This window comes from Marmota monax, unplaced genomic scaffold (assembly GCF_021218885.2).
Source record: "Marmota monax isolate L192 unplaced genomic scaffold, Marmota_monax_Labrador192_F-V1.1 WCK01_AAM20220418_F8-fsc00102, whole genome shotgun sequence".
In the NCBI taxonomy this organism is placed as follows: domain Eukaryota; kingdom Metazoa; phylum Chordata; class Mammalia; order Rodentia; family Sciuridae; genus Marmota; species Marmota monax.
In genome coordinates this window covers 3,166,723-3,191,180 of record NW_026692494.1, presented here as the reverse complement: position 1 = coordinate 3,191,180, position 24,458 = coordinate 3,166,723, and the positions used below count along the sequence as shown (strand labels likewise).

The 24,458-nt window shown below is 49.6% G+C and overlaps 1 protein-coding gene across 1 annotated transcript; it reads left to right on the top strand.

Annotated features, from left to right (window-relative positions):
* Positions 1–1,778: 1,778 nt before the first annotated feature.
* LOC124092304 (long-chain-fatty-acid--CoA ligase ACSBG2-like) lies at positions 1,779–24,079 on the top strand. Its single transcript, XM_046443763.2, has 12 exons — positions 1,779–1,988; positions 3,487–3,575; positions 6,509–6,629; positions 8,759–8,842; positions 11,508–11,663; positions 13,425–13,595; positions 17,282–17,463; positions 17,523–17,774; positions 21,354–21,571; positions 23,266–23,405; positions 23,571–23,817; positions 24,006–24,079. Exons 1-12 carry the CDS (start codon positions 1,842–1,844, stop codon positions 24,077–24,079), a joined length of 1,881 nt encoding a protein of 626 aa, XP_046299719.1. The 5' UTR covers positions 1,779–1,841.
* Positions 24,080–24,458: the final 379 nt, after the last annotated feature.

The window sequence follows — 24,458 nt, the reverse complement described above, 5'->3', positions numbered from 1 at the left end:
AAAGAGGCAGAGCACGGGCAGGGCCTTGCTCCGGAACAGCCCACTCGCGTGGGACTAAAACAGGCCTGCGAGGGCAGGGTTCGCTCACTGTTGCTTGCACTAACCTGGTCCCCCGAGAACGGCATCGACCCCTCTCACTGGCCCCTCCAACACGGCCGCCGTGACCGCACAGTTCAACACGCGCTTTGGAGGCCACCAGCTGCTTCCAATCATAGCACCTGCCTCTGGGTGCACATGGCCCTCTCCTCTATGTCCTTTCCCCTTTGTGGGAGGACAGCAGTCACTGGAGTTGGCGATCACCCTACATCCATGATGTTTTCACCTCGAGATCTTTAACCAAGTCCACCTGCAAAACCCCTGTTTCCAAATAAGGCAAGGAACATTCCCCTCCCTCCATGGCTTTGCCAAACACGAGCTTATGTCTTGCCCCGCCACATGTCTGCTGTGAGGGCAGGGGCTTCTATTTTTTTTTTTTTTTTTGGTACCAGGGATTGAACTCAGGGGCACTTGACCACTGAGCCACATCCCCAGCTCAATTTTATATTTTATTTAGAGTCAGGGTCTCACTGAGTTGCTTAGCAGCCTTGCCATTGCTGAGGCTGGCTTTGAACCTGCGATCCTCCTACTTCAGCCTCCCAAGCCACAGGGATTACAGGCATGTGCCACCGCGCCCAGCAGGGGGCTTCTCCTTGACATAAGCTTTCTCCATCTTTGTAGCAGAATAGAGCAGAAAGAGCCCAAGAGTGACATAATCCATCACTGGCCAAAGCACATGGAGTCACTTGGTGTTAATTTACCTTAAAAAAAAAAAATCCATGTAAATACAGGTTGAGCATCCCGAACCTGAAAATCCCAAACCCAAATGCTCCAAAACCCAAACCTCATGAGCACCAACACCACACCCCAGGAGGAAGATCCCACACCCGACCCCACACATGGGTGGCCGCAGAAATGCAGCCGCACCACAAGCCCAATGCAAAAGGACCTTCAGTCTGTGTGCGTGCATGTGACGCCTAAGGGAATTCTGTGTCTGGATTTGGGTCCCATCCTCAAGACACCTCCTTAGGTACAGGCAAATATTCTAAAACCCGAAAACAACCCAAACGTCGGAAGCATTTCTGTTCCCAAACGTTCCTGTGACGTGGAACTCCAGTTAATGGTTCAGAGGCAGAGTCATTTAAGGCTGAGGTGGGTGGGTAGCTTCAGCTCAATTTGAAATGCAGCCGGATATGGAGGATGGGCGCGTCCTGGGGGTGTGTGATAGGCCAGCTCTGCAAAATGCCAGCTGCAGTGGCACGTAGGTGGTGGGTAAGCGGGCGTGTGCCATAGTTTTTCCACTTTCTTACATGCTTGAATTTTTTTATAATAAATTATTGAAAGGGGCCATCAAAAATAAATAATTGAGCCTGGCGCGGTGATCCACGCCCGTTATCCCAGTGGCTCAGGAGGCTGAGGCAGGAGGATCGTGAATTCAAAGCCAGCCTCAGCAACTTATCGAGGCCCTAAGCAAGTCAGCCAGACCCTGTCTCTAAATAGAATATTAAAATGGGCTGGGGTTGTGGTTCAGTGGTTGAGTGCCCCTGGGTTCAGTCCCTGGTAGCCAAAAACAAATAAATAAATAAAAACTCATAAAGGAGAGCGGGAGCTCTGACCACTCATTTTTACCCAAGGAGGGTACCTTGTCTCCAAAACCCAGTCACCCCTCCCGAGGTGCTCCGTTAATGAAGTCCCCCCACCCAACCCCTTGGCTGTTCACAGGTCCTACCAGGTTGTGGACCACCTATCGAGATGGAGAAGTCCTCCTCAGGCTGTCGGAACACGGGCCAGGCCACGAGACCCCGATGACCACCCGTGAGCTTTTTCAAGAGTCAGTCCAACGATTCGGCTCCTACCCGGCTCTCTCATGGAAGGATGACGAGAAATGGGAAACTCTGAATTTCTCCCAGGACTACCAAGGTTGCCGGAAGGCCGCCAGAGCCTTGATCAAGGTGAGCGGGTTTGGACCACACGTTCAGCGGGGTCCACGTAGGGGGATCTGGCACTAAACACCGAAGCTCTAAACATGCAAGAGTTAATTGATGGAATTGCTCCCCACAGCCCTTGACCCTCAGCCACCCGGGTTCGCTGTGGAGGAAGCCACCATTGCCAGTATTTTTTGCATGTCCTTTTGGGGAACAAATCATATGTCTATATCATACAAGTTTCATGTTTGCAGTTTTACACCCAAGGTTCTGAATCTGGCTTTTGACCCTTATTATGGCATCTCAGTGTATGAGTCAGTCACTGCTACATAACAAGTTATCCTACAGTGAACTAAAATGACAGATGTTTGTTACCTCCCATGAATCCAGGGCCAGCTTTGCTGGGTGGCTGTGGCTCAGGGCGCCTCCTGAGGCTGCTGACAAGCTGTCCAAGTTACTTATGTGGTACCCAGAACAAAAGGGCGTCTCCCTCAAAGACAGCCAGCTTCATCAACTTTCCTGGGTCGTTATCAGCCACATCTGCAATAGGCCTGCACCTCTAAGTGTGCAATTCATCACTATATGATGTTACTCTCTTGAGTACTTTTGTTATTAGACATAAAAATAATTTCACATCTATTCAAACGTCCACACACATACATGTACATATATACATATGTGTGTGTGGTTTTGGTTTTGGGGTTTTTGTACTGGGGATTGACCTCGGGGGAGGGGCTCTGTTGCTGAGACAGGGTCTCACTAAGTTGCCCAGGCTGGTCTTGCAATTGCTATCCTCCTGCCTCAGCCTTGTGTCTCTGGGATCACAGGTGTGCACCACCACGCCCAGCGTAGGGTTTTAAAGAAACCATAAAATAACACGTGTTGGTGAGGACGCAGAGACACTGGGAACTTGCACGGTTGATGGAATGCCCATCTGAAAAAGAGTACGGCGGTCCTTAGGCATTAGACCTGGGATCCCCATGTGTCCAGCAGTTCTGTTCCCGGGGGATATCCAAGTTGAAAGCAAGGGCACAGGGAGGTATTTGTGCGGCCGTGCGCTCGCCACAGCCATTCACAGTGGCCAAGCAGCAGGGGGTCCAAAATGGGGGATATCATCCAGACAGAACATGGGAGTGCCGCGGCATGAGTGACCCAAGGCACCCTGAGCAGCGAGCCATCAGTCACAGAAGGACAAATGCCGCCCGGTCCCACTCCCGGGACCCCCCCACACACACCTGTGTCTTCAGAAGCAGCACGGTGGGAGCTGGGGCTGGGACTGGACAGGTGCCACTGTCAGAAGGGACAGAGCTGCCAGATGGGGAGAGGAGGAAGCTCTGGAGATGGACGCCCTGGACGGCAGAGCCCTGGACGGCACACGGTGAAGATGGCTCATATTCTGCCACAAAAAAATAAAAAAGATAGACAAATGGAGTATCACACAGGGGGAGGCAAACCCACCTCCCAGAGTCGCATTTCAGTCGTGACACTGACTACTTTTGAGCCCATTTCTCACTTTCCCTTCCAGCTGGGCCTGCAGCGGTTCCATGGGGTTGGCATCCTGGGATTCAACTCGGTCGAGTGGTTCATGGCAGCTCTTGGCGCCGTCTTGGCAGGGTAAGGCACCGCCCTGGTCCACTGGGAGTGTCGGGGAGCCACTGCCCTGGGCCTGGCAGCGATGGCCGGCCCCAGGTTAGCGGGCAGGAGGGACCCACGTACAAGTCACTCTCATCCCGGGTCAGGTGATGATGTTCCTTAAGCCAGTACATTTTTTCCTTCAGTGAGAGAACTCTGTTCAAAGTAGTGATCACAGATAACATCTAGAGACTTCTGACCACGGGCCAAGCACGGTGTTCTGTGTGTGATCTGATAAAATCTCACGGAGCAATGTGAAGTGGGCCCTGCCACCCCATAGGCACAGATGAGAGAGCCAAGGCTCACAGAGCCAGGGGCAGAAGGGCCAGCCCCAGACCCAGGCTCTTGGTCAACTGCACCCAGAAAACCCCTCGTTGTGTCCCTCCGGCTGCGTAAGGCCTCATTTATTCATTTTCATTTAATTTGTATTATGATAAAATGTGTATAACATGGAATTTATATTGTCCTGTCTCCAGAGGAAACTTCTCTGCCAATGGTGGAGTTATGGGGGGCCAGGATGCCCTGGAGTTAAGCTCCTCATGGATGGGGACTGTTTAATTCACCTTTGGGGCATAATTTACCAGATGATGCAGTAGGTATTTCATAAATGGTGACCATCTGTATGGTCAAGTGAAAGTCCGTGTGAAGTCCTGTGTGTAAGGGGTAAGCCTACAAATAATCCCTAAAGGAAAAAGACCAGCCATCTTTGTCTACACCGGGTTTCTCCCTCCTGGCACTGACGACCTCTGAGGCTGAACCGTTCTCTGTGGTGGAACATCCCAGGCCATCCCTGGTCTCCACCCTGGAAATGTCAGCAGTACCCTCAAGTTGTGACAACCATAAATGTCCCCAGGATTTCCAAGTGTACCCCGTGGGACAGAATCACCCGTTTAGACTCCCCAGGTGAGGGGATGCCATAGATCCCGAGAGACTCTGCATCCCGTGATCATTTGCCCTACTGAGGTCCTTCGATGCTGCCCGTCAAGAGTGAATGTGGTGTCCAGCGTGGGCACGGATGGAGCAGCCAACACAGGAAACTGAGGTCGATGCCAAAACAGACATGGCATGTACATGTGTGGGCATCAAGACCTACACACTCTAGTGTGTTCTACTTCTGAATTTCATACGAGCATATATCAGTCCTGACTTATTAGTGTGTTGGAATGAACTTTAACAAAGAGTCAATTTGTGCTTCAGGACAGTGTGGTGAGACAGTGTGGTACGTGGGTGGGCTCTGGTCGAAGAGTGCAGCTGAGTTTAGAGCAATTGGTCTTCCCAAGATCTTGTGTCATCTGGGAAAATGAGGATGATTTCAATATACCTCCAAGCCTCACAGGATTAAGCCCTTAGACAGAGCCTAGAATAGTGCATGCCTGCAAACGGTGATTAGGGTAACTATTTCACATGATTATAACCTGCATGATTTCCTGCACAATCTAGCAGCACAACTAGATCAACAGAGCAGAGAGCCCAGAAATAGACCTACATATGCTTGGTCACTGACTCTCATAAAAAAGCACCAAAGTAATCCAATGGTGCTGGATGTGCACATGGGAAATGTGTCAGCCTTGATCCCTACCTCACACCATACACAAACTTAGATTGAGGTGGACTGTAGACCCAATCACAAAAGCTAAATTCTAAAGCTTCTGGAAAAAGGCAGCACAGGAGAATATCTTCACAACCTGGGGTACCCAAAGTTTTCTTGGGACACAGAAAGCAAAATAAAAATAAAATAAAATAAAAGGCTGACAAATGGGCTTTGTTAACATTAAAAATTTACATTTTTTGACTCAGTAATACCATTTCTAATCATCAATCCTAGGGAAATAATATAAAACAACAAACATAAGTGATGATGTTAAAAGAAATGTGATTTTCTAAAAAGAATGACAGGAAATAACTATTCTACAAGTAAAGAAATTGGCTTTTTTTAAAAACTTGGCAAAAAAAACCCATTAAAATAATTCTAAAGTAGTGAAGAATACACCATGTACATATATGTAATCCTAGTTTTACTATAACATAACCTTGAGGACATATACCAGTTATTTACATCTGTTAACACAAAGTTTCCTCTATGCAAAAAGCTAATAATAATACCTGAAAGTTGTTGTAAAGAGGAAATAAAAGATACTTTAAGCATATAGTAAGCCCTGTAAGTTTTGGTTATGATAAGAATATGATATTCATTATTATTATGGCCACATAAAACCCATAAATTTGTAAAATAAAAAATGCAATAGAACAAAAATAAATAAATAAATGATAAAAAAATAAAAATAAAAATGTCTGCTCATCAGAAGGCACCAAAAAGAACATGAACAGGCAAGCCACATGCTTGGAGAAAATATTCATAAAACTCGAACCTACCAGAGAATTTGTATCTAGAATGTACAAAGAAATTCCATAACTCTGTAAAAAAAAGACAAAACTTTTAAATGGGTGAAAGACTTGAGCAGAAGTAGCACAGAGAAGTAGCCCATCAATACTGGGAAAGATGCTTTGTGTCATCTGCCATTTAAATGCACACAAAACCACAATTGTATGTCACCAGCAAGGTCACACGTGAGAACCAAAGACAGTAAGTGGAGAAGGAGCCGAGGCCTGAGCTGGGGGTTCAAATCCCACGCCTGACCCCTCCTTGCCATATAACCTTGAGCAAGCAGCCCTGTGCTGGCCTCTTCTCTCTTGTTGGTACAGTGGGGTGTTGTCAGGGGTCTGTGATCCACTGTCATGGTGACAACGTAGGAGTTCCCACTCATCATGGATGTCATTTCTGTTGCTTTCAATGTGGTTAAGCTGGTGCTGAGACTGTGACCTCAAAACTCACCTGCAGACTCTCCTCTGCCTGACCTCCCTGCCCGCTCACCGCCAGGGGAGTGAGCACATGCAAATGTGTTTTCTCTCCCCAGGGGCCTCTGTGTTGGTATTTATGCCACCAATTCTGCCGATGCTTGTCAATATGTCATCTCGCATGCCAAGGTGAACATCCTGCTGGTTGAAAACGATCAACAGTTACAGAAAATACTTTCGGTAAAGCCTTACCTAGCACTGCGCGCCATAGCCACCCCGGAGACCTCAGGGCTCTGGCCAGGCCTCTTCTGACTCCCTGGTAGATGCTAATGATTGAGATGGGGGTTCCCCCTGAAATGGGCTCAGGAAGAGTCCTCCATGACCACACCAAGGTCCGGGTGAAGCTGCTTTTGTGGAGGCAGCAGATTGTGGGGGGTTTAATTTCCAATTAACAGTAACTGAGTTTACGGCTCAACCTCCACGTAAAAAATGCATTTATGCATTATTTTATAGATGCCATTTTATTTTACAGACACGATTTATTTTTTCTTTAGGAGTGTGATGATTTCAAGTCCACGCTCCCTGACATTTTCTTCATTTCTTATCACTGTTTTCATTTCTGAAATTACTTTGCTTTTCTATTTCTTTCCTGAGTTCTGCCACTTCCTGTTTCATTTTTTCCCCCTGGTGACAGGCCCTTCCTTCCCTGAGCACCTGAATGTCTGCTTTGTGCTCTTTGCTTCATTACCTTTTAAATTTTATGCTGGAGAGCTGGATTGCAATTTTCTTTCACTTTGTGGTGAAATTTTCAGGTGAGTTTTCTCTGTGTGCAAGGAAATTTAGCTTCTCTTCTTCTTTTCTTTTTGTAGTATCTTTGTATAAATGTTGTAAAATTTTGTTTGAACGAGCTGCAGTTTCCTGCATCAGCTTTTGGCAGGAGGATCCTGAAGGTAGGAGAGTCCTGGGAAGAGACTTCTAGGCAACCAAATTCCTCATTCAGCTCAAAAGCCTCTGAGTCACACAGTTCTTCACTTGTAATATCTCTAGAGAACAGAGGTGTCTTGCCATTGATGGCATCTTCTGATCACGTCGATCATGTGTTTTCCCATGCCAAAATTCAGGCACACTGTCCAGACTCAACAAACTCCCAGCTAGAGCCGCTGAGATTCCATACCAGGGTTCAGGAATGACAGACAGCTCCAGCCTTAAGCTTCTGGGAATTGCTTTCTTAAGTGCTGCTGCTGTAGTCTCCAATACCCATGTCACCGCTGTTTGTTCACACTGTGGCAGGGGCCGGGGTGATGGTGGGTGGGTGGGTCCTTACTCCTGCCATGCATATTGGCTTAATGTGAGTTTACTATCACTGAAATACGCCACATGCCCTGACGGTTCCCTCTACAGCTCCCTGGATGCCATACCTTACAGCCCTGATTCTGGCATGCCTGGCCTCCCATGCGCAACAAGTTGTTTCTGTTCCTAGTTTTGTGGAAGGCGAAGTTCGGGAGAGACGGATTTGTTGTTCTAGTTGCTCTGTGTAAAAGATTCAAACTGGATATCAAGCTCCGCTGGAGAGCGTTGATTTGGGCCAATGATCATGGCCCCCCTGTGATCATGACCCTCCACCCCCAGAGGTTTCCTGTCTCCTTGCCTTGGCCTCCCAGGCTCCACCCCGCTGGCCCTCACCACCCTTTCTTGCCTCCTTCCCTGTCACTGTCCTGGTGTCCCCTCTGGCCATGCTCTCTGGGGTCCTCAAACTCCCTAGGCTGGGCCTCTTCCAGGCTGCTGAGCATTTAGTTCTTCCCCCTGGAAAACTCTTGCCTGGCTGTCCCACCAGCTTCTTGTCTGAGCACAGGGCATGCCGGAGGTGGCTCTTTCTCTGGGCTGGCTAAATAACGCCATAAAAGTGCCCTCCTTTGCACGAACAGGCTGTAGGAATCGCACCAGTCGCCTGAACCGTACAGTCCTAGGCAGGCAGCCGGCTCCCAGCGTGTCCAGTGCCAGCCACCTTCATGAAGAATTTTGTTGCCTAGGTTAGGGGAATCCTGCTGCCTAGTGCAGGTCGCTGGAAAGGGGAGAACCAGGACATGCTTAGCTCGCGCGCCAGCGTCCGCCACGCAGAGCAGCAGAACGGCCTGAGAAGCGCCCGGCCGCAGGCGGTGGTCTTCATCCACTCTTGCCCGTTGCAGGCTACTACTGATGTGACCCCAAAGAATCCCGTAGCCCAAACCAGCCATGACAGAGCAGTGCTTTGCAGTGAGGGTGGGGAAAGACAAGAGGCTGGAGCTGCTTCAGGACAGAGCTGAGACTCTGCCAGCGTCAGCTTCCCCAGGGCTGGGTGGCCACAAGCCCCACAGGGAACTTCGTTTCAGATTCCACGAAGCAAGCTGGCGACCCTAAAAGCGATCATCCAGTACAAGCCTCCACTGAAGGAGAGAAGCAACAACCTGTACTCTGTAAGTGGGGGGGGGCGGGCGCTGGGGAGGGGGCTGGGGCCTTGCCAGGGAGGTGGGTTAGCCGGTCCAGTGGGCAAGCAGAGAGGGGGTAAGGGAAGTGGACAGGGTCATGAGGGGGGAGTGAGAGGGGCTGTGCTGCGGAGTGGGTGGGGCCTGCTGGGGAGTGGGTGGGGCCTGCTGGGGAGTGGGTGGGACCATGCTGGGGAGTGGGAGGGGACCATGCTGTAAAGGGGTGGGGCCATGCTTGGAAGGGATGGGACCATGCTGGGGAAGAGGTGGGACTGTGCTGGAGGAGTGGATAAGACCATTTAGGTGGAAAGGGTGGAGCCATGCTGGGGAAGGGGTGGAGCCATGCTGGGGAGTAGGTGGGATCATGCTGGGGCATGGGCGTGGCCATGCCCTGAGCCCTAGACCTGGTAAGGGAAGGGGTAGAACTCTTAAAGGAAGTGGGCAGAGAGCAAAGGAGAGGCTGGGCCTTGCACAGGGATGGGTGAGGCTTTATCATGGAAGTGGATGGGACCCTGTAACGGGAAGCTGGGGGACCTTTGGGACTCTTTTTTTCTTTTGCAGTGGGAAGGTGTCTGTTCTGGTTACTTATTGTTGGATAAGGACACATCCCCAAAGTTGGTGGATTAAAACAGCAACAATCATTTCATTTTTTTTTTCAGAACATGAAGGTGGTTGAAAAAATACCAAAAAATTGAAAGTTAGATGTATTAAAACACATTTTTAAAATTTATTTTTATGAGTAAAAATTATGCATATTTATGTTTTACAATATGATATTCTCGTATATGTATATACTATGGAATATCTAAATCAAACTATTTACCATATAGATTACTTTATTTTTTAAAATATTTATTTTTTAGTTATAGGTGGACACAATATCTTTATTTTATTTTTTTATGTGGTGCTGAGGATCGAACCCAGTGCCTCACGCATGCTAGGTGAGCGCTCTACCTCCGAGCCACAACCCCAGCCCCTAGATTACTTTAAATACTTGGTTTTTTTGTGAGAATACTTTAAGTCTAAGTGATTTTCAAATATACAACTCACATTATTATTATTATATTTTTTTGTAGTTGTAAGTGGAAAGAATGCCTTTATTTTGTTTATGTATATGTGGTGCTGAGGATTGAACCCAGGGCCTCACGCATGCCAGGCAAGTGCTCTACCACTGAGCTATAGCCCCAGCCCTGCAACTCACATTATTTGAAAGTTAAATATTTTACTGATACCCAAGCCATAGTTTATTGTATGTATATATGCATATATGTGTGTGTGTGGTTTTAACAACAGATATAAATTCATCTATAATTTTTATACCTTTATTTTATTTATTTATTTTTATGTGGTGCTGAGGATCAAACCCAGGGTCTCACACATGCGAGGCGAGCACTCTACTGCTGAGCCACAACCCCAGCCCAATAATATTTTTTATTAAAACCATTTACTGGGTCTGGGGATATAGCTCTGTGGTAGTACACTTGTCTAACACGCAGGAGCCCTGGGTTCCATCTCCAGTTCCACAGAAGATAAAAATAAAACCACTGAAGCTCAGCGCAGTGGCACATACCCGTAATCCCAGTAGCTAGGGAGGCTGAGGCAGGAGGATTTCAAGTTCCGAGCCAGCCTCAGCAAAAGTGAAATGCCAAGCAACTCCGTGAGACCTTGTCTCTAAATAAAATACAACATAGGGCTGGGGATATGGCTCAGTGGTCAAATGCCCCTGAGTTCAATCCCCAGTCCCCCCCCCCAAAAAAAACCAAACCACTGACCACTTTAAAATATGTAAAAGAACATATATCAGGCGCACACAGTTTTCTTTTGGCTGCAGGTTCTGCTATGGCTTGGACCCAATGGTCCAGTCTTTATCTAAAATTTTGATATAGGCATCAGATTTTTTGCATTAATAGTGACTTTTGAATTGCATTGTAACATTATTTATCTTGATTACCAAGGGGTGTGTGTGTCTTAAATTCCATGCCCTACCCAGCCCTAGTGCTCACCCTGTTCTCAGCTGCGACTCCTCCAGCCTCTTTCCCCGTCTCTTTGTGCCTTCACCATATGGCCTCGGCAGCTCTGACCATGAGACCCCAGACTCATTTGCTGGTCGGTTTCCCACAGAGGATGTCTTGGGAGGCAGCTGGCCAGGTGGACACTGCCTTGCCTTTTATGACCTGTCTTGGAAGCCGCAGAGCCAACCCAAAGCTCTGCCAGGAACCACAAGACAGGGCCACCATATCTCACCGAGGGAGGGGCAAGGCCCCCCAAAGAGATGTGACACCATAAATGGCATCACTGTCACTTTTGGAAAACACACTCTGCCACCACTCCTCCTCCTCCTCCTCCTCCTCCTCCTCTTCCTCCATGAATGGATTCTGTTACGGCTGGGAACCTCCGCAGGAATGGGTCCTGAAATCATTCCCATTTCCCAAATGAGGAAACTGAGGCCCAAAGAGGCGACGGCACTGGGAAGCGCAGAGCTTTCAAAGGCCCCACCTTGGCGGGGGCCAAGCCAGTGGGTGGGTCCCCTGGAGCTCGTGGGTCCCCCGGAGCTGGTGGTCCCCCGTTGCTGTAACAAAACAGTGGTCCCTCAATGGCAGTGGCCCCTCGATGGCAGTGGCCCCTCGATGGCCTCGGCTGTCTTGTCCACCCACAGTGGCATGACTTCATGGAACTTGGCAGCAGCATTCCTGACACCCAGTTGGACCAGATGATCAAGACCCAGAAAGCTAATCAGTGTGCGGTCATCATCTACACCTCGGGAACCGTCGGCCTCCCCAAGGGCGTCATGCTCAGTCACGACAACGTAAGCGCCAAGCCCTTGGCTGTGGGCGGCGGGCGGGGTGGGTGCTCCTAGCGGGGTGAGACGGGGCTTCAGGGCAGACCTGTCCGAGGCCTGACTCTGCAGTCTCGGGCGGGCAGTCCCGGTCCCCAAGCCTCGGTTCCCTCATCTGCGGGATGGGAGCATTTCCACCGGGGGCTGTTGTTCGTAGAGAGTTAAAACCTGTGGATTCTATTTTCTAAATGAGAGCACCGGAGAGCAGGGCGTGTCCGCTCCTGGAAAGCGGGGTTGGCTGGAGAAACCCCCGCAGTGGCCCCTCGATGGCCACAGCGGGTGGTTCCGGACCCCCTCGGACCCCCTCGGAGATGGACTAATCCCAAGCACATATCTGGGGCCAAATGCTCCACGCGTTGGACTCGGCCATCCTCTCTCCCGTCCACTCGCCCAGCAACAGCTGTCAGGCACACACCGTGGTGGGGATGTTCCAGGGCTGGGGATACCGCAGTGAACAAGCCAGACCCAATGGTGGATCCCAGGAAGACAGACGGGAGATGAACAGGCAAACACAGGCTGTGCTAAGACTCAGACCATAACACCTTCAACCGCAGCCGTGTAAGGTGGCCCCTCTAAGGAGGTGACATTTGAGCCACGCCAAATATTCAAGCAGCAGCCCACCGTGGGAGTGGGTGGGGGGGAGAAAGCCAGAGGAAGAGCATTCCAGGAAGAGGGAATGGCCAATGCAAAGGCCCTGAGGCTGAAGCAGGCCTGGTGAGTTGGAGGGACAGCTGCCAGGTCCACGTGGCTAGATTAGCACAGTAACTGTTCCCCGTAGATTTATGACAACATTGAGAAATACAGATAGCGAAATTGTAGACACTCTAAAACTTTACTTGAAGGTATGTCCTGGAAATGGGAAAGCACCAGTCCGCTCACTGTTGGCGTATTTGTGTGATGGGATCGTGGGTAGCCTGTTTGGTTCTATTGTTTTATAATAAGCATGAGATTCAAGGACCTCGGCATTAGACCAGAGACCCTGTGCCTACTAGAAGAAAAAGTAGGACCAAATCTCCATCTTGTCGGCTTAGGAACCAAATTCCCCAACAAGACTACTAAAGCACAAGAAAGAACCAAGAATCAGTAAATGGAATTGTATCAAGCTAAAAAGCTTCTTCACAGCAAAGGAAATAGTCAAAAACATGGAAAGCCTACAGAATGGGAAAAAAATCTTAGCCACTTGCACCTCAGAGCGTTAATCTCCAGGATACACAAAAAACTAAAAAAATAATAATAATAATAATTACACACACAAATAAATAACCCAATTAATAGATGGGCAAAAGAACTGAATAAACACTTCACAGAAGAACAAATACAAATGGTCAACAAATGTATAAAAAAATGTTCAACATCTCTAGCAATTAGAGAAATGCAAATTAAAACTACACTGAGACTCCAGGTCATCCCAGCCAGAATGGCAATCATCAAGAGTAGAAGTAACAACATATGTTGGTGAGGCCGTAGGGAGCAGGCACACTCACACATTGCTAGTGGCACTGCCCTGTGCTGCTGCTCCCCATCTGTGAGACGGGCTGGGGAACAGGGAGCCACGGACCCCAGGTGTTGGGAGCAGGGCCGAGGGGCAGCTTGGAGCTGCAGAGCAGGGCTTTGTGAGCACAGCAGGCCCTCGGGGAGGTGAGGCCCTGGGGAGGTGAGGCCCTGGGGAGGTGAGGGCCTGTGGGCGTCTCTTGTGTTCTAGATCACAAGAGGTGGATGGCTGGATGGATGGAGCAGTGGATGGCTGGAGCAGTGGTGAGGGACCTGGAGCTGACGGCAACCCCCGAGCATCAGGAGGTGGTGGTCAGCTACCTGCCCCTCAGCCATATTGCGGCGCAGATGATGGACATGTGGGTACCCATAAAGATCGGCGCTGTCATTTACTTTGCTGAATCAGACGCGCTCAAGGTAAGGCTGGGTGAGGACCTGGGCCCCACGGCATCCTCCGGGCGGCCCCAGGGGTGGAGGGCTGTCCCTCCAGGGAACAGGTGTCCTGTTAAGCTCTAGGTCTATGAGGCTTTTTCCTTAGTCCTTGTCTTCTGCTCCAAGATTCCTTGAATATGTGATACCATCTTTTCTTGATTTATTGAATTTTAAATATCATCAATTACCTTTCCACTGTGGTAAGTAAAAATTTACTTCCTTTTCTCCCCCGTTTCCACACATCTCCCTTCCCATCCTCTCAGGGTCAATCATTCTTACCAGTTTAGCCCAGCACTTCACTATATGGTTATGTTTCCCGGTCGGGTACAACTTTTTGGTTTTTCTAGAGTTAATACTTGCTTTTCTTTTCCAATTTGGTGACATTTTTGCACACCAGTCCAGTCGCTCCATTTGATCCAGCCCGTGTTCATTGGCATTTTTCAAATGGTCAAATATCCGTTGCCTTTCTTCCCTTCAATTCTTAGCTCTAATCTGGACGGCTGTTGTCCTAGGTTGGACCACATAGAAGCAAAATCTGAGATGGGTATTTTTGTGATTTATTGAGAGGAAGCTCTCAAGTGAAAGGAGAGGAGCAGAGAAGGTCAGGGGAAGAAGCCAAGAAAGGATGTCGGTTCGGCTGGACTAAAACCTCCTTCAATCCACGGGAAGCCCTAAGACATGAATGCACCACAGAGTTGCTCCACTTGGGCCAGGAAGACTGGTGTCTATGTCTCAGATAGTCACTGGTTGTAGGCTCACGCACCACAGGGGAGCACAACTTGCCAGGCCTTTCTGAGTAAGGGCTCCTCTCCAGAAAAGAAGACACCGTGCACTGTGGGGACCAGGCTAGAACACCCACGCACCTTCTACAAGCCGCCATGCAGGGCTATCCCTTCCCCCACACTGGGGTCTGTTTTCCAGGGTCACTGTGTCGTGTTTTTGGATATTCCTTCATGTGGCTGGAGATCGCCCATGGTAGCTTTTTCAGAGTAATTCTGTGAGAGGAATTTTGATTTCTTTTATGTCTGGACTTCGCAAACATAACAAAGCCAGAAGAGAACTCTGGAGTTCCACCGGCCCCTGCTGCCCCGTGAGCTCCCTGGTACGGCCACATCGATGACCGCAGAGTTAGTGGCTTAGCAAGGCACACTTTTATGATGTCATAGCTCTGGAGGTTGGACGTCCAAAATGCCTCTCTCTCTGTGTCCTCGGGGCTGGTTCTGTCTGGGAGGTCTTGGGGAGCATCCATTTCCTTCCTTCCTCTCCCAGCTTCTAGGGGCCTCCCACGGTCCTCAGGGTGGCCTCTCCCTCCACCTGCTGAGCCAGCAGTGCAGTGCCTTCCACTCTCAACCCTCCTCCACAGTTTGCTTCCATCATCAGATGTCCCTGACTCTGGCCTCCTGATTGCCCCTTGCAAGGACCTTGGATGACACTGGGCTGCCTGGATGATTCAGGAAATGTCCCCATCTCAAGATTCTCAACTTTGCTGGGCTTGGTGGCCCATACCTGTAATCCTAGGAACTTGGGAGGCTGAGACACAAGGATCTCAAGTTCAAGGGTAGCCTCAGAAACTGAGCAAGACCCTGACTCAATTAAAAAAAAAAAAAGACTAGAGATCTGGAGGTGTAGCTCAGTGATGAGGGAGCTTGGGTTCAACCCCTCAACTCAACAACCCTTCAACTCAACCACATCTGCAAAGACCCTTCTGTCCCCAAAGACATGGTCATCACCAGTTCTGGGAGTTAGGGTGAGGAGGACATACTTGGGGGGAGGGCATTATTCTCCCCCACACTCTCAATCAAGCAGCTAAATTCTGGGCCTTTGTTCTGCCTTCTGGAAGGGCCTTCTCCTGTTCTGTGAGTGGCTGACTCTCCCTGTCACTTCATTCTTTGCTTGACTGTTTCCTCGGTCTCTCAGTCACTCTCCTGTCCCCTCTGTTCGGTGCTTAAGCCACTGCAGTTACTCAATAAGGCATGCTTTTTTATTTTTTTAACTGAATGCATAAAGTATACATAGTCACCTACTGGATCCAAGAAGTTCCATCTTCCCACATCCTTATCAATCCCTAATAGTGTCAGAATTTTTAATTGTCAATCAGAGTTGTGCTGAGGGGTCTTGAGGTTTAAGAATCTGCCTTGTGTTTCACAGTAGCTGCAGCACTTCACATCCCCGGGGGTATATGAAGGTTCTGGTTTCTCCATGGGTGCCCAGAGCACGTATCCACTTAAAATTACTTTATGGCCATTCTAATGGGTACAATGTGGTGCCTTATTACTTTAATTTGCACTTCCCTAATGGCCAGTGATGGTAAGATCTTTCCCTGTGTTTATTGGCTATTTGTATATCTTCTTTGGAGAAATGTCTGTTTGAATCTTTTGCATTTTAAATTTTGGTTGGATATTTAACCTTAGTGTTGATTTTAAGAGTTCTTTACATATTCTGGTTATGATTTTTAAAAATTTTCGTTGTAATTACACAATACCTTTATTTTATTTACTTTTATGCAGTGCTGAGGATCAAACCCAGAGCCTCAGCGCTCTACCACTGAGCACTCCCCCCCATGAATTCTTTATCAAATAGAAGACTCACAGGTGCTCTCCTGGTCCTGTGGTGTGTATCTCTGTTTTTGTCATAGTCTTTTGAAGAGTGTCAAGTGTTTAACTTGAATGAGACCCACTTATGGGTTCCCCCTTTCATGCTTTTGTTCTCGTATCTAGGAAATCTTGGCCCACACTAACATCACAGAGATTTTCTTCTCTTTTCCTCTAGAAGGATTTTGTTTTATCACTTCCACTTTAGGGCGATGCCCATTTCAGTTTTAGTGTTGCCAAGCGGAGCCCCTTGCTCACTGTGTGGAGTCCCTCTCTCTGCCCTGCAGTCCTCGGCACGTTATTGAAAATCGGTTGTTTACAAATGGAAGGTTTCTTGTGGGACTTCTGCTCTGTTCCCTTGAGCAGCACGGCCATCCTTAGGCCAAAACCACACTGCCTTGGTCATGGCACTTTGTATCAGGGTGATTGACCTGTCCCAGTGTGCCTGGGGATTTCCCACTTTTTAAACTGAAAGTTTTGCATTTCTGGAACCCCCTCAGTTCTGGGTAAGCCTGCACAGTGGATTAGCCTATTTTATAGTAAGTTTTAAAACTAGGTAGGAGCCTCTGATTTTGTTCTTCTCCCAAATTGCTTTGCCTGTTGGAAGCCTCAGCATTTCTATGTGAAACGTAAGATTGGCCTGTTGATTTGTACATGACCTCCTGCATGGATTTGGACAGGGATTGCGGGGATCAAAAGATCAGTTGGGAGGTGAATCTTGCTTCTTTTTATTATTATTTTTTTTCACAGTTGCATACTATCCCATTACAAGCTTGGGCAATTTCTGTAGCTGATCTCACTTGCTTAACATGCAAATTGTTTCCATTATGCCACAAATCACATCTTGTTTGCCTTTCTCTGTGTATCCAAGTCTTTCATTCAGCTAAATCCCTCGGCTCACTTCCAAGCATCTTCCCGGGGTGGGTGCCATATCCAAGCCCTGGAGAGCATGAGCTCCCGTGGGACTCGGCTGTCCAATCCGCGAAGGGAAGGTCCTCGGGCTGTGCCACACCCCGGCTCAGGTCCCCCCAAGGCACTGCGGACGTGCCCCGACCGGACCTGCCCGTCCGTCCTGCGCAGGGCACACTGGTGCACACCCTGAAGGAGATAAAGCCCACCATCTTCCTGGGGGTGCCCCGCATCTGGGAGAAGATGCATGACACCATCAAGGAAAACCTGGCCAAGGCCTCGAGCTTGCGGAAGAAGGCGTTTACGTGGGCAAAAGACACGGGCCTGAAGGTCAACACCAAACGGATGCTGGGGTAGGTGGCGGCCCGGGCCCGGGCGGGGCAGCCCAGCCTTCCCGCCCGCCCGGCTCCAGGATGTCCTTGGCCCCCCGGAAACGCGACCTCCCGCTGGGCTACCACGTGGCCAAGGCGCTGGTGTACAGCAGGGTCCGCCGCTCCCTGGGCCTCGAGCACTGCCACGCCTTCCTCAGCGGGGCCGCGCCGCTCACCGAGAGCACCTCCGAGTTCTTCCTGAGCCTGGACATCCCCATAGGCGAGATCTACGGCCTGAGCGAGAGCTCGGGGCCCCACTCCATCTCCACCCACAGCGACTACCGGATCCTGAGGTGGGCAGGCCCCGGGCGGGGGCAGGGGGCAGGCCCGGGCAGAGGCAGAGGCAGAGGCAGGGGCAGGGGACAGGGGCAGGGGCCGGGCGGCCTCCGGGCCTCTCCAGGAAGGCCCCAGTCTCGGGCCTCCAGCGCCCCAGCTTCCTGAGGCGCGGACCCCTGCTTGGTCAGGTAAAGCAAGGGCCGCCCCCATGTGTCTGGCGAGTTCTGCCTCCAAGTTCACGTCCTGTGACCTTGAAGCCCCTCCACTTGGCCATCTTCCATCTCTAACACTTCCCCGGCCCCTTTCTGGGTTTTCCCAAGTTGGACTCACCCCAGGCCCAGAGGTTGACCCAGATGATACCAAAACCAGGAGATCACCAAGGGCAAGCTCAGCGCTGGGGCAGGGTGAGCCCTAATCCAGAGTCCCTGCCACCATGGCGCCATTCTCACCTCCCTGTCCTGCTTGGGGCTCTCCCTTGTCAGGTGCCAACTGAGGTAGCAAAACAGGCTGGGGCTGGGGCTCAGGGGCAGAGCGCTTGCCTGGCTGTGGGAGGCACTGGGTTCGAATCTCAGCACCACATATAAATAAATAAATAAAAAATAAAGATCCATCAACAACTAATAAAAATATTTCAGAAACAAAACATAAGTTAAATCCTTCTAACCTGACGAATCCTTCTCCTGCCTCTGACTTGCGGGCACCTTAACGTCTCCGCCTCCCCCCTCATGCCTCTAAACTCCCATCAAAATCTGTCTTCTGCAGAACCCCAAGGCCCACTAGTGTTTTTCAGAACCAAAAAGCAGTGCTTCCCACCCACCCCTGGAAGGAAGGTACCGGTGCCAGTCTCTGTCTTCAAATGATCCTTTTCAGTGAGTGATATGTGTAAGTCAGCAGGCTTAAAGATGGCACCATGAAAGTCCCCACCCAAGCCTTCTCCTGAGTCCCCTAGGGCAGCCATAACAAAGCACCCACAATAAACAGCAGAAGTGTGTGGGCTGCCAGTTCTGGAGGCTGGAAGTCAGATCAGGACGTGGACAGGGCCGGCTACTTCAGAAGCTGTGATGGGGAATCTGCCCCAGGCCCCTCCCCAACTTGTGGTGATTTTTTGGTGTTCTTTGACTTATGGAGTGTCACCCTCTCACCTCCATCTTCTTGTGGTATTGTGTGTGTGTGTGTGTGTGTGTGTGCGCGCGCGCGCGTGTGTGTCCCCATTTCCCCATTCTGTAAGGACACCAGTCACTCTGGATGAGGGCTCACCCTGCCCCAGTGTGACCTCCTTTTAAATAATTACATTGCAGTACCTTGTTTCCAGGTAAGGTCACATGCCGTGCTACTTGGGTTTAGGACTTATACATATGAACTGGGGAGCAGGGGTGGGGGGCACAACAAAATTCAACCTGTAACCACCTCCCAGAGGCAAAACAACCACAGTGTTCTTTCTAGTCAAGCTGGCACACGTCAGGCATTGACATATGCTGTGAGCATTTATCCCCAACAGAAGCATTTTCCATGTCAAAACAGACACAGAACCCTCCTCCTCTGAACTCTGGTTCTCTCTGCAACCCAGGAACCAGATCAGCTCAGACAACAGGGTTCCCTCTCAAGGTGGACTCAGGGCAAACTTCCCCTCATCCTGGACTGGCACCATCTATGCTCGGAGTCAGATGGATTTTGTTAGTAAGGGGTTCTTACCACGTGGAGAATGTTCCCTGTCAGTGTATGTGTGCGCCTGCGCGTGGTGTGTGCGCCTGCGCGTGGTGGAACCCTTCATTACTGAGCCCCTGCCCCGGCTGCCTTATTCTTGAAAAAAAATTTTTTTTTAATTGTACTTAGACACAACACCTTTACTTTATTTATTTTTATGCTGAGGATCAAACCCAGGGCCTTGCACTTGCTAGGTGAGTGCTCTCCCTCTGAGCCATTCTTAACAGTTTTGTGGTATCCCAGAGGACACAAATGGTCGTACCATAAATTATTAAGTGGTTCCCTTACTGGTGACTATTTAGGGCTTAATTTCTCCCATCAGGTGTTCCCATAAATAATGATAAAATGAATGTTTGACATAGACATTTTGTACCGTGATGCAAAATGATATCTCCATTGTTCTCTTCCTTTTATTATAAGTGGAGTTAGAAATAATCTTTTCACACATATAAACCCCACTTGTAACTTCCTTTTCTCTGAACTTTCTGTCTACATTATCTTCCCATTAAAAATTGAATCATTTGTTAGCATTTACATATTAGGAAAATCAACCCTTTGTCTTTCATTTTTTCATTAGGGTTTTTATTTTAGTTAATTTTTTTACAATACCTTTATTTTATTTATTTTTATGTGGTACTGAGGATCAGACCCTGGGTCTTGGATGTGCTAGGCGAGCGCTCTACTCCTGAGCCTACAACCCCAGCCCCAGTTAATCTGGTTTTTTAAAAATATTTTTTAGTCATCAATGGACCTTTATTTTATTTAAATGTGGTGCTGAGAATCTAACCCAGTGCCTCACACATGCTGGGCAAGTGCTCTACCACTGAGCTACAGCCCCAGCCATAATCTGTTTTTTGATGTACAGAAACTTATGATTTTTATCTGGTTGAAGTTATCAATCTTTTTTATGGCTTCTAGATTTTTCTACATATCTAGAAAGGCTTCAGTGGAGAAGCTGTAAGTCTTTTTTAAGTTCTGAATGTCTCAGCCCTGCCTTTCTTCTCTTGCTGAGATGATTCCTAGGCTTAACCCTTATCCTTCTAGTTTCCAGGGAAGGAGATCTCAGTGATGCAAGAGCGTGTTTATCTCTGCATCCTAAAACTGCCCTTGCAAATGTATTTCTGGAGAAATGAGTCTTATAAGAATTCAGATTTCAGATGATGCTCTGCTATCTTATGGAAGTAACTTTTCACCTCTAGGGAGATTCTAGTTGGTTGGTTTGCTGATAGTCAGCTGTCCTGGTCAGGGTGACCTGCAGTATAGATGTATAGGTCTACACGGCTGTTTTCTCAAGGGTGGGGGGATTTTTTTTCCCTATCCTTAAGCACTTTTTCCTTCTCCTATGTACATGGGTATAAATACAGTCCACAGAGGCTGGGGTAGGGGTTCAGTGACAAAGAACTTACCTGGAACAGGTGAGGCCCTAGGTTTGATGCCCAGCACTTCAAATAAATAAATAAAAACAATCCACAGCCAACCATGGTTGTGCACGCCTATAATCCCAGTGGCTCGGGAGGCTGAGGTAAGAGGATTGCTTTAAAGCCAGCCTCAATAAAAAGCAAGGCACTAAGCAACTCAGTGAGATCCTGTCTCTAAATAAAATACAACATAGGGCTGGAGATGTGGCTCAGTGGTTGAGTGCCCCTGAGTTTAATCCCCAGTACCTTCCCCTGCCCCTCCAAAACAACAACAAAACAAAAAATGGTCGACATCACTGCTAGGGTTTCCAGTTCACAAAGTGTTGGGAATTTAACAGATGAAACACTTTGGCAGGCCCCTCCTCACATCTGCTGGGTCCTAGAGAGGGTGCAGGTCCAGCCTGGGCCCTCTGAGCACACTGTGGGTGACTTTGTCTCTGAGCCTCGGTTTCCCCACTCCTGTCCCCCTGGCAGCTGTGGCAAGATCGTGAGTGGGTGTGAGAACATGCTGGTCCAGCAGAACAAGGACGGCACTGGGGAGGTCTGCATGTGGGGCAGGCACATCTTCATGGGCTACCTGGATAGGGAGGACACGACTCTAGAGACCATTGACGAGGATGGCTGGCTGCACTCTGGGGATCTGGGCCGTATGGACAACCAGGGGTTCCTGTTTATCACCGGCCGCATCAAAGGTAGCACTGGTGCCGGGGTCTGGGCTCTGAGGGCCTCTTGCACGTGCTGGTGCAAAGGCTTTCTGGCTTTCCCACCTCCCATGAAGGGCTGTGCAGGACACCCTGGTGGGCATGACCCAGCCTCCTCCTCATGCCCAGGAAAGTCACCCCTCCATCATTTGGCACTCTATCGTCTTCCTTTGGGAGGATGGACCTGGGAGAGACAGGCCCTGAAACACCCATTCCCTCCACTGTAGCTTGAGGATGTGAGGATGCTGATCTACAGAGCCTGAGGGTTAATTGCAATGACATGGACAGGATCTCCCAGGGTTTCCTGGAGAAAGCCCTATGGAAAGTGCTTCTGGGTTTCCAGGACTCACAGTCTCCACTGCCACTAATCAGTCATGCCACCTTGGCACAGCCACAGACGATGCATGAAGGAATGGGTGTGGAATTCCACGTGATTTTATGTGTCACAAATAATCCTCCTTTCACTTCCTTTTGTCCACTTGGAAAATACATATTTTAAAAAATAAACATTTTTGGCTTATAGCCACACAAAATTGAGCAATGGGCCAGATTTGGTGCACAGAACTATGTAGTTGGCCAACTCATATAGAAAGCATTTGGTATCAAATCTGACATAGGCAGTAACTATTCAATAAATGGGCTATGTTAACATTATTTCTTGTGATGAGTGACAGAAAACTCATTTCAAATTGAGTGGCAAAGCAAAACTGTTGGCTAAATATAACTGAAAAATCCAGAAGTTCTAGCTTCAGGCATAGCTGGATCCAGGTACCAAAATGACTTCACAATGAATCTTTTTCCTTCTCTGTGCTAATGCCATTGCTAATAAAGTGGTTCCTGTTTTGTGGCAAGAAGGCTACCAACAGTCTAGGTTCATTTCTAACTCCAATGGAAAGAGAGTAGTATTTCCAGTAGTTCCAGTGCAAACACTGTATGTCTGGCTTTCATTGGACTAATGGAGAAAAGATTATCAAGAGGAGTGCATGTGTCTCAGAATGAGTCTCACTGTAGGGGGTGGAATATGCCAACTTGTTAGACCTGGTCATCCCTGTGGTCCACCCCACCCAAGCCAACTGCATGAAAGAGCAGATTGCTAGTGAAACAGCCAGTGCTGTCCCCAGGGAGGGGTCCCTGGGCAGGCCATGCCACAGAGGTGTTCTGCACCATCACAGTGAAGATGCTGTTGGGACAAATGGCCATTGTAAGGGCAGCTTTGCCAGGTCCTGGGACAGGAGGAGACAGGATCACAGAACGAAAGAGTAAATTTTTCTGGGTCTAGGGTAGGAGGAGATGTGAATTCTGGAGGTGAAGATTTCTGGAGACTGGGCAGAGGGGGAAGGATTCTTAGAGAATTAGGGATGCCACACACGCCCCCAGGGTAAGTCTGGAACTAGACTCCTAGGTGGCCAGGCAATGGATGCAGCAGCAAGAGACAGACAGAGCCTGGCCCCAGGGGCTTCACTAGCCTGTAAGCAAGACATGAGAAAGGCCAGGACAGGCCCTGGGGGCCAGGCAGGAACTCGGATTGGGATTCTTGATGGGAAAGCAAGTGACTAGGGAGGTGGGGCCAGGGCCTACATGCTCCTGAGATTTTGGCAGTGAGTGTCATCTGCCATTCTGTCCCCATACCAGTGGGGGTTTCCTGTTGTCATGGGTGGACCTGGTTGAGCCAAGCCTTGTTGCAGAAATCCTCATCACTGCTGGTGGTGAAAACGTGGCCCCCGTTCCCATCGAGAACCTGGTGAGGGAGAAGATCCCCATCATCAGTAATGCCATGCTGGTGGGCGACAGAGCCAAGTTTCTGAGCATACTGCTGACGCTGAAGGTGAGGTGGGCCCCTGCTGTCCCCTGGGGCCTCCACAGCCAGCCTGGCCTGGCCCCAGGGCCGGGAGCTGGCCTGCAGGTTCAAGATCACTTCTTGGTCTTCAGGGTCTGGGTTGGATTGGGCTGGCCAAGGAACGTGTGTGGTGACAGGGCTGTCCTGGGGTAGTGTGAGACGGATCAGGTGAGCGGAGCACCCCTGAACAAGCTGAGCTTGGAGGCCATCAACTTCTGCCGGAGCCTGGGCAGCCAGGCAGACACTGTGACCGAGATCGTGAGGCAGCAAGACCCACTCATCTACGAGGCCATCCAGCAAGGCATAGATGCTGTGAACCTGGAAGCCACCAGTGAGGCACAGCGGATCCACAAGTGGGTCATCTTGGAGAAGGACTTCTCCATCCAAGGCGGAGAGCTTGGTGAGTGGGCTGGACAGCTGACGATGCCGACCTCAGAGGCTGGTCCCTTGCCGGCATCTGGGCCATGTGGCTTCTTGGGGGTCAGAGGGCTTGTGGGTCTTGGCCATGGGATTCTGTCTCCTGGTCAATGCTGCAAGTATGGAATTTCCTTTCCTCCATGACTCAATCGATTTCTCCATTCTCAACAGGTCCAACAACAAAAATGAAGAGGCCATTCATAGCCCAGAAATACAAAACACAAATCGAGAACTTCTACCAGTGACTGCCCAGGCAGAGCCTTGCTGCCCCAGTGGTGAGGTCCAGTTGCTTGGCTTTGCTGGGTTCTGCACTGACTGTCCTGCGGGCTCTGCTGATTGGCAGGAGTGGGTAGAATCTCTACCTGGGGCGAATCACAGTGGGTTCTGGGTAGCGTCTGGCCTCACTCCTGCTCCCCTCCCAGGGGTGTGGAGCCTCCTTCACAGCTGGTCTGTGAGTGGACAGCCGCACTCTGCCTCTTCTGCTTCCTGCAAGGAGGAAGTGTGTGACCCTCGTGCTCAGGATGGCATCTTCCTGAAGCCTCCACGTTCACTGGCTTGTTTGGAGAGGGCCTCTGGTCAGAAACCTTGGTGGAAGTTTCACCTGCCAGGAACCCAAAGAACGAG